This window comes from Austrofundulus limnaeus, unplaced genomic scaffold (genome assembly GCF_001266775.1).
Source record: "Austrofundulus limnaeus strain Quisiro unplaced genomic scaffold, Austrofundulus_limnaeus-1.0 Scaffold222, whole genome shotgun sequence".
NCBI lineage: Eukaryota > Metazoa > Chordata > Actinopteri > Cyprinodontiformes > Rivulidae > Austrofundulus > Austrofundulus limnaeus.
This window is the reverse complement of record NW_013952624.1, coordinates 277-10,123: the sequence shown is the minus strand read 5'-3', so window position 1 is coordinate 10,123 and position 9,847 is coordinate 277. Positions and strand designations below refer to the sequence as shown.

The 9,847-nt window shown below is 38.7% G+C and overlaps 1 protein-coding gene across 2 annotated transcripts in view; it reads left to right on the top strand.

Moving 5' to 3' along the window:
* LOC106525276 (dihydrolipoyllysine-residue succinyltransferase component of 2-oxoglutarate dehydrogenase complex, mitochondrial) overlaps positions 1 to 5,910 on the top strand; it is a 7,088-nt gene extending 1,178 nt beyond the window's left edge. Inside the window, exons 2-15 of one of the 2 annotated variants that reach the window (XM_014019448.1) lie at positions 587 to 620; positions 750 to 774; positions 1,526 to 1,587; positions 1,676 to 1,750; positions 1,852 to 1,907; positions 1,995 to 2,103; positions 2,227 to 2,343; positions 2,419 to 2,495; positions 3,632 to 3,729; positions 3,822 to 3,952; positions 4,206 to 4,279; positions 4,359 to 4,442; positions 4,531 to 4,698; positions 4,785 to 5,910. In XM_014019448.1, the coding sequence (XP_013874902.1) occupies positions 587 to 620; positions 750 to 774; positions 1,526 to 1,587; positions 1,676 to 1,750; positions 1,852 to 1,907; positions 1,995 to 2,103; positions 2,227 to 2,343; positions 2,419 to 2,495; positions 3,632 to 3,729; positions 3,822 to 3,952; positions 4,206 to 4,279; positions 4,359 to 4,442; positions 4,531 to 4,698; positions 4,785 to 4,919 (1,245 nt within the window). In that variant the 3' untranslated portion in view covers positions 4,920 to 5,910. The remainder of the gene's footprint in view (positions 1 to 586; positions 621 to 749; positions 775 to 1,525; positions 1,588 to 1,675; positions 1,751 to 1,851; positions 1,908 to 1,994; positions 2,104 to 2,226; positions 2,344 to 2,418; positions 2,496 to 3,631; positions 3,730 to 3,821; positions 3,953 to 4,205; positions 4,280 to 4,358; positions 4,443 to 4,530; positions 4,699 to 4,784) is intronic. The other variant, XM_014019449.1, reaches the window with a different exon arrangement.
* The last annotated feature ends 3,937 nt before the right edge of the window (positions 5,911 to 9,847 follow it).

The following is a 9,847-nucleotide window of genomic DNA, read 5'->3' as shown; positions in this document are numbered from 1 at the left end:
GCTAAATGTATCAAAAGTATGTCTATGTAATATTAGAATTTTCTGAGACAATGAATTTTGGTTTTTCGTTTTTTTGTTTTGTTTTTTTGTTTTTCAGTAAGAGGTTTTTATTTAATAGAATTTTTGGACCAAAAATATCGCAATATATCGCCTTGTTTACAGTATCGAAATATATCGGGATATATCGTATCGTGACCCCTCTGTCATGATATGTATCGTATCGCCAAATTCTTGCCAATACACAGCCCAAACAGTCAATATAGTAGAAATGTAAAAACATTACTCTGACAAGCAAAAAAAACTGTTTTTTGTGAAGAAAACATAGTTACCACATTACCTCATGCCTCTCTCAAACACAGGGAAAGCTAAATGGAGGGTGCTTGCAGAATTTATGGTGACATGACAAGAAATGTGTACCATTTCCTAGATACAGGGGGTGGGTCAACTTAAACCCACTCTCCTTTATTTGAGCATTATGAAGAACTTTATATTGGCTGAGCTCTTCTGATTTAATCTTACATTTAAGATAACGTAAAGACTATTTATAAAAGGTAAATTTAATTCTTTCTTTCTTTCTTTTTTAAAGGCTTCTAATGTAGTAACCCGACAACATCTATCAAGTAAGTCTTATAACTGGATTTGACAACTTCAGTTTTACCAGTATAAGTAGAAATAATGCTGCTGCAGTGGATTTCTCATTCTTATTACTGATAGATTTTGCTGAATTTTTTAATTTTATTTTTTTGAAGGTCACTTCCAAAGGAAATGTCAGCCGTAAGTGCTCGTTTTCTAAACTCTCATTAGGGTTATGTGATTAAAATTAGGGATGTCCGATAATATCGGCCTACATATACTATATTATCAGTCCAATATTAGCATAAATATGTCAAATCTCTACATATCGGTATTGGATTTTCTTCTGATAACAAAATCCCGATAAATTAACACCTGGATTTTGACCAAAATGTGTTAATAAATGCTTGTAGTGCAGAGACGTTCACTGGTGCACGATTGATAACATCATTAAACTGGGTTATCTCAGGGAGAGCAGGATCCAAACTATTGTTTGAGACAAAATGTTAACAATAGATATGGCAATTTTCCCATAACTTCAGTGGAATGGTTTTTATTTTGTACAGACAATGTTTACTTATGGGATGCATCCAGCGGGGTATCACAGTAGATTTGTGATGTCACCTTAATACCGGTTTGTAATATCGGTTGATATCAGAATAGGAAATTAAGTGTTGAACAATATCGGCATATCGAATATCGGCAAAAAGTCTATATCGAGCATCTCTAATTAAAATGTACAGGAGGAGTTGGGAGTTTAAGAAATGATTGATTGATACTGTGGGGAGGGGAAAGGTTTTTTAGCCAGCTAAAAGAGCTAACCATCCTAATAAATTCTTCTCAACAGAACAATCGATTAAAACAGAAAATCTCAAATATGTAGATTTATTTATTTATTTGTTTGTTCATTTATTTATTTGTATGAATTGACTTGAATCTCTTGACATTTTAGACGTCTGCAGTCATCATCACATGCAAACCATGTCAGGTTCTTCAAGATATCTGCTGTTCACAGTACGTACAGGACTCAGTATCTTATGCGAAACTGAAGTGTGTGTGTTTATTTTGCCTGAGCTTTTTTTTTTTGCGTGTGTGTGCACAGGGGATGAAGTTGTCACAGTCAACACTCCCGCGTTCGCAGAATCAGTTACAGAGGGCGATGTGAGGTGGGAGAAAGGTTGGTGAAACTGACCACATATTACCACATTGCCTGTTAGACTGGAGTTTTTATATTGACTTTTTTCTCTTTTATAAAACACGTGTTTTTGTATTTTAAAGCGGTGGGAGACTCAGTCACTGAAGATGAAGTGGTGTGTGAAATTGAGACCGATAAGGTACAATAAAGAAAACCAAACACTTTCCTTTTTGTTTCTTGAGTTTTTAATTTTTGTTCATCTTAACGTGTTTTTTTGTTTTTGTAGACGTCCGTACAAGTCCCTGCCCCGGCAGCTGGTGTACTTGAAGAACTGCTGGTTCCTGATGGAGGGAAAGTGGAAGGAGGAACGCCACTTTTCAAACTACGGAAAGGAGGTTTGTTTGTTTTTTTAACATAAAATAAAGCGCCGGTGTTGCTTTCAGCTTCAGCAGCAGTTGATCTAAAATGTTTGAATGAATCTTTAGGACAATAACCCATGTTTGTTCACATTTCACTAGCTGCTGCTGCCAAGCCTGCTCCCTCCCCATCTCCAGCTGTAGAGGCAGCTGCTCCAGAGGCTGTAACTCCTCCACCACCTCCTCAACCATCAACACCTCCCACTGCAGCCCCAGCTGGTGTGTAGCTCAACAGATTCTTACAGCACTTAACGCACTTTTCTATTCATTCTGTAGTTTCTTCTGTTCCTGTAGTTTCTGCTGTCAAGTCTTCATCTGCAGCTGCAGCACCTCCTGCTCCTTCAACAGCAGGAGTCAGAGGAGAAAACAGGGTAATGATGGCAAACTTGATGATTTATTATTAGTAGTAGTAGTAGTAGTAGTATTAATATTATTTAAATCATTCTGGGGAAAAATATGTTGTAACCAATCAAATAATATCTTAAAGGGATCCATGATTAGTTGTAACATTAGACTTTATTTAATAAACATATAACTGTAAAATAAAACTGTAAAAATACTGTAGGCTGTTCAGTTTTTATCATTTTTAAACTAAAAGTTTAAAAATATATTACACGGATGGGGCCATTTTATTTACACACAAAGCATTCTGGGTAAATGATGACGTGGATAGGTCCTTGGTGTGAGCGAGCTATATCCACCCTGAAGGTTAATCTTGGACAATATCTGATGATCGACTCTTTTAAATGAAACCAGAGAGCGTTGACAGAGAGGAGAAGGTAGAAATGACTCAGTCTGTAACTGAAAATATAGATGGAGGACAACAGAGCTGCTTCATGGAAGAAGAACCTCAGCTTAGCCTGTTAGCTTTAGCATTAGCCCCGAAGCTGTCACCATATATATGTATTAGCTCAGCGCTACACATTCTCCTCTCATCACTGAGGTCCTCCATCCACATGACAGAGAGGGGAACACAAAAATGACTCAGCCTGCAACTGAAAATATGGATGGAGGACCTCAGTTTAGCTTGTTTGTCGCGCTATCGCTGAGCTACTACATATAAGGCAATATAGTGTCGGAGCTAGCGCAAAGACTAACAGGCTAAGCTGAGGTTCTTCTTCCATGAAGCAGCTCTGTTGTCCTCCATCCATATTTTCAGTTACAGGCTGAGTCATTTCTACCTTCTCCTCTCTGTCAACGCTCTCTGGTTTCATTRAAAAGAGTCGATCATCAGATATTGTCCAAGATTAACCTTCAGGGTGGATATAGCTCCCTCACACCGAGGACCTATCCACGTCTTCATTTACCCAGAATGCTTTGCGTGTAAATAAAATGGCTCCGTCCGTGTTAAAATATATTTTTAAAAATTTACAAAACTAAATAAACATCCTACAGTATTTTTACAGTCTTTATTTTACAGTTAAAATATCTGTTTATCAAATAAAATCTAATGTTACAACTTATCAGGAATCCCTTTAAAGGAAACTGAAGTGTTTTTTGTGTCCAGGTGAAAATGAACCGTATGAGGTTGAGGATCGCTCAAAGACTAAAAGAGGCTCAGAACACCTGCGCCATGCTGACCACTTTTAACGAGGTGGACATGAGGTGAGACGAAGCAACCTCTAAACACCGAACAAAGACTTAACCAGCCTCATTGTTCTCTCCACGGTCACCAATTTCTTATTTATTTTTCTCAGTAACATCCAGGAAATGAGAAAACTCTACAAAGACGCCTTTTTAGAAAAACACAACATCAAACTGGGTTTTATGTCGGCTTTCATTAAAGCTGCTGCACACGCTCTGACTGATCAACCTGCAGTCAATGCTGGTAAGTTGATCCTGAGCTGATCATCATGGAACTCCAATGTGATGAGGTTACAGTTCTCCTCATTTAGTGCAACACAAAATGCTGCACAAGTATCATAAACAGCTGTAAGAATAGATGAGGTCATTACTATTTAAAAATGACATATGCAAATTCCACTTTTTTAGCCATTAAATGCATTTTGTTGTATACTTGGAGTCTCTAGGAGTGCAGGAAAGTGCTGCATTGAATTTAATGTTTTATGTTGTTACTACAGTTATTGATGACACAACCAAAGAGATCATCTACAGAGGTTATATAGACATTAGTGTTGCTGTGTCAACTCCAAAGGTATGACTTCTAAAGCTTATTATTTGATATTAAGTGAAAAGACAGTTGACCCAGCTGTCCTGTTGTGTCTTCCCTGTAGGGGCTTGTGGTACCGGTGATAAGAAATGTTGAGACCATGAACTTCGCTGACATTGAAAAAGCCATCAACGCTCTGGGAGAAAAGGTCAAACTCTCAGGCTGAGCCTCTTTGTTTGATTTTTGTTTTTGATGTTCCACAGAGTTCTGAAACACCTTCAATTTGTGTTCCTCAGGCTCGCAAAAACGAGCTCGCTGTCGAAGATATGGACGGAGGCACGTTCACCATTAGCAACGGCGGCGTGTTCGGCTCCTTGTTCGGCACGCCCATCATCAATCCCCCGCAGTCGGCCATTCTGGGCATGCATGGCATCTTTGACAGACCTGTGGCCGTCAGTGGCAAGGTGGGCATGAGGTGTCTGTTTGAGCTGAAGAAGGGATCTATTTCCCCCAAATATAAGTAAACTAAAACACCTGTCTGCTTCAACAGGTGGAGGTTCGACCCATGATGTTCATGGCGCTGACATATGACCATCGGCTGGTCGACGGCAGAGAAGCCGTCGCTTTCTTGCGGAAGATCAAAGCGGTGGTTGAGGATCCACGAATGCTGCTTCTGGATATGTGACGGTCAAACCACCACACAACTCTTTCAAGACATTCAGCCACACAAAATGAACTCCACAAAGCAGAGAACACACAAAACAACTTGTCCAAATATTAAGGAAATCAAACACTGAGGGTGTGTTCCAACACTCGTGGCACATAAATTCATGCTGTTACTTGTGGGAGTCAATCTAAATCATTTATTTAAAACAAAAAGCTACATCCCTTTTTTATCACTCACCACCATGAAAAGTGAGTTATAATCTATAATTTCTTACATTTCAGTTGGTGGGCAGGATGTATTCCTTCAGGGAAGCCTAGCTTTGTATTATTTTGCTGCACTACAACACTAAACACATTACTGTAGGAAAATTGACAAAAGCTTAAATATATCCTGCTTACATACATTTTCTATCCTTTTGCTACTTGTATGAGCAAGAAGAAACTACAGTGTGTCATTGTGTATTTATGAAACAAAACGGTGTTAGTTGCATAAATTTCTCCGCTACTGCTTGTTAGCGAGTGCTTCAGAGCCACCTTTTCCACATCAGCTCCAACACCACTATTTGCTAATAAGGCCAAGATTTCTTTGGTTTGTTGCTAAAGATTGTACCCTAAGTCTGGAGGTGTGGGGGGGAGTTAGCAACTGAAAACTGTAGTTTTATGTGGGGTTTATGTGTGCATACCGGTGCCATGTCTGATTAGTTTGGGATTGACTCATTAACCCATTCACTGTTTTAAGTTTTAAATGCCCCTTGTTGTCGTCAAACCTACAAATTCTTATCAAATTGTTGGATTTTTATCATGTTTTCATTCTTCATTAGCAAAATCTGCACAAAGGCACAAGGTAAAGTTTTTCATAGTACATACATTTTGTTTTATTGGGCGTAATGTTCAAAACACAGTTTTTATGTTGAGCTTTAATGTTGAAACAGATTTTCAGTTTCCAGTCTTAAATTTAAGATACTTGTATTTAAAGAAACGAACATTAAACTTTTATTTTGTAATATGTACTCTTACTTGACTCATGATTGTTTATAAATTTTAAACTTGTGAAAAAATTTAGCAGCTAAGCTCTTTTATGTAAAATAGCTCAAATTTTGTAGTCCCACTTTTTAAAAAGGTATGTTTTTTCCGAACATACAACCCTCGTTTCAATAACTTTTTCAGATTTGTTCCTGTCAAAGTCCACAGAGCCCATCCAGTGACATTGAATAAAAAAGAAATGAATGTGTGGTCATGTGATAATTATTGCATTATTCCATGCAGAGACTAATTGTTAACACAAACAAGTTTGAATTTATTTCATTTTGTTTTAATATAGAAATAAATGACAGACTTCTGTCACTTGTGGTTAGTTATGAAGTAATTCTTAGCATTTTTGTTGCAGCTATAAAAAAACAGGTGACGACTGGAGTTGTTTTTGTCCAAAAAACATTTTCAATACTCAAAATAATCTCCTCTCACCTCGTGTCTTTGATGCAGGAGTCAGGCTACGTTCACACTGCAGGCAAATGTGACCCAAATCCGATTTTTCGTATTTTCTTTTTAAATCCGACCCAGAACTTTTCAGTATGTGGTACTGTATCGGATTCATATCTGATGTTTTTCAAAGCGACTGCAGTGAATGGTCATGTCAGATTCCAAATGACATTTTCATCAGTGAGGTGCGGGTGAGGGAATCGAGAACTAACCTCGAGTCACGCTGTTTAAATCTCTAGCTCCGTGTGTTTACAGAAGTGCGGTTTCTTCATCTTTTTACTTTTCATTTTCCGTGTCCTGGATAGTACGATAATAACGTCCAGCCTGGGTCGCGGAGCGTATCGATCCTAAACTCGCAGCTCGTTGCTTCATTCCAAAAATAAGATGCTTCACCGGAGCATCCGGACAGAGGCGTGTTCAGATATAAACACTGAACTAAACAAGCATGTCAGATAATGAACAACAACTTCAGATTCGACGTGCCAAAAGTAGCATCCATGCTAACTCTGTAAACAAACAGCCCGCTGAATGAGACGTCACATATTTTTCTGCGCATGCGAGTCACATCATTGCTGTGTAGCGTTCACACTGGAGTCTGACGCAGGTCGCATTTAAAATGTAATGTGAACGTTCACACCAAAAATTTGGATTTTTTTTTTTTTTTTCAAAAAATCTGATTTGAGCAATAAGACCAGTGTGAACGTAGCCAGAGTTATGTCACGTTCATAAACAGTAAAAAAAAAACTTTTCGTAACACACACTTAGGGCGTTCAGTGTCATCTCGTAAATACTAATCCTATGAAAAATTAACCAATTTCTTAATTTGATGTTTCTTATGTGGACTGTGTTCTATTTGCAAATTATTTCGTTTTGGTCTTTCTTACATGTTACATGATGTCGCAAAATTCTTCAGAGGTTGTAACACAAATAATCAGGCTGACATTTGTCTGCTTTGTCATGGACAAAAGATGTTTAGGTGCAATCTTGGGATTCATCCGTAATTACAACTGAACATAGTCATATTTAAGAAAAACAGTGGCAAAATAAAAGCACAAGCTTCGAGGTAACAACAGTCTCAATGATCGATCTTAGCTGAAAACATTTCATCTCGTGCCAAACCTGTTTGGCTCTCGAACTCTCCACCGTGCGTGGGTTGTTTGCCAACGATGGACCTTCAAAGCCCCCCACAGCCCCGTCAGCCGACCGGCATCTCGGCTCTTGAGAAGCTGCGAATAATAGGATCATCTCTGCTAAAGTCTTAAGGGTTGCTTGGCCTTTTCTCCCACTTCACAAACACGAGCTCGAGTGCGCGCAGCTGTGTGCGACGCCTCTTCAGTGTTTCTGTTTACTTTAATAATCGCGGGGAGGAGGGGGGGGACAATGGCTCCTAATGTACGTCTTTGTTTCTCTGCCAGAACCTACACAAATGTCTGAACAACTCTGTTTGGACCGGGGGGGGGGACACAGAATTCATTAGGAGACACAAAACCAGAACATTAAATTACCATGAGAATATCAGAGGTTCTAATGGGCCTGAGCAGAGCGAACAATGACACAAGGGCTCCTTTAATTTAATTATTTACTTTTATGACGGCTCAAGATTCCATTAGCGCTTTTGAGATCATGCTAATTGGCGGCCATGTGCCAGTGGGTGCATAGATATCTGAAGGGTTTGCTGGCAGCTTTTTTTGTTTCGTCTTCGAAATTTGGCCAAATCTGTGAATTTCCAATTGGACTGCTCAATAAGACGTGGGTTTCAAGTCTTTGTGTCCATTCAGATGAAAGATGGCCCATTAGAAATTGGCAGCTAGCTGTTTGTTTTCATTAAGCCACATCAGAGGGATAATTTACCTAAATTATTCTGCTTTGCTCCTCTTTTAAATAAACTAATTAGACCAATACAGTTTTATAAAGAATTTCATTTTAGTTCAGTTTAAAGTGGGGTTTTAAGAAGATTTTAAGTCTGAATAGTTGTATAGAACTGGTTAGGATGGTGTAGTTCCTAAGTTTTAGGCACATTTTGATATGTTTCACACAAGAATAAAAAAAATGAACTGATCGGTCTCGATCAATTCAGCATTAATAATCTCCACAGCAAAAACAAAAAAATACGAGACATTCTTGAATAGGAGAACATCCTATGACGTTCTCATTCTCTAAACTAAGTTTAGAGAACGTTTGAGTCCTCAAGGATGATTTTATTGCAGTTTGTACTAAACTAGTAGGAACATCACTGATGCCATATAATTCTAAACGTTGAATCAAAACTGTTCTTGAGCTTTTTATTCTGGAAAAAAATGTACTTTTTTTGTGTTGGGTCACAGGATGCTTACTGATAAGAGCTGAACATCTTAAAGAAAATCTGAAGCACGTTTTATTTTCATCTCATCTCTAAACAACAAAGCTTGATTAATAAAGACAATGAAAGCCATAGGTGTTTCTCAGAAAACTGTTTTTTTACTGTGTTCCTGAATGTAACAATGTCATTCATTCACACTAAAATGACAGTGTTTCAGTTTCGTGGTCTAACCCCTGTATTTCGTGGCCACTTAACTATTTTTTATATCCAATGTCACTGGACAGGCTCCGTACAGACCTCTACTCTTTAGCATGGTATAGCTTAGTTATTTAAAAACCAAAAAATAAGAAACCAGCACTGCTTTGGTTAGCCATTAGCCTAGCCTGGACAAAGCCTTATTCCTCTGTGCTCTACGCCTGACATCGTGAGCCACCTGACGGAACTGGATATCACGCCTTTAGACAATAATCCTGCTCCACAGTGCCTGCATAAGTAATGCTGAACATGAATATTCATCTCCTTTCCACAACTGTTTCATTCTGACAACTAGCTCAACATCTGGTCCCATTCTTCGGTCCTTTTGATCTGGACGCCAGCGCTTCCTCTTCTTTTCCCGCTCTTGTTCCATTTGTCATACCTGAAGATTGTTTGGGGACGGGGAGAATGAGGCAGAAGACCGTGTCACCTGGCTGAGGTCAGAGGTCGCTGCGCTGAGGCTGATGCAGCTGGTGGGCGTCGGAAGTTCAAGTGTCCTGATCCGATTCAGCTCGAGTGACGGACTAAACTGTAAAAGGGAAGCTGCTTTTTGGAGACGCCTGTTAGTTTTAAAACAGAAACGTGACGTCGTAGTGTTGATGGTGACAAATGGAGGACCTGCTTCTTTCTTTCAGAACATTACAGACAAACTCGAGTTAAATATGTAGGAACTTTAATTTTAAATGTTTTGTGTCATCCTGTTAGCAAGCAGAAGGTTTCTGAGACACCTCAGCAAAGTTCACTGCAAAAAAAACAGCTGGATGTTGATTTTTGAACATTTAAGATAAGATGAGATAAAAAGATGAGATATAACTTTATTGTCATTGTGGCACTGAAAAGAACAATGCAGTCCACAGACAATGAACAATGAAATATGTTGCAGCTCCCATAGTGCAATTAAATCAGAACATTAT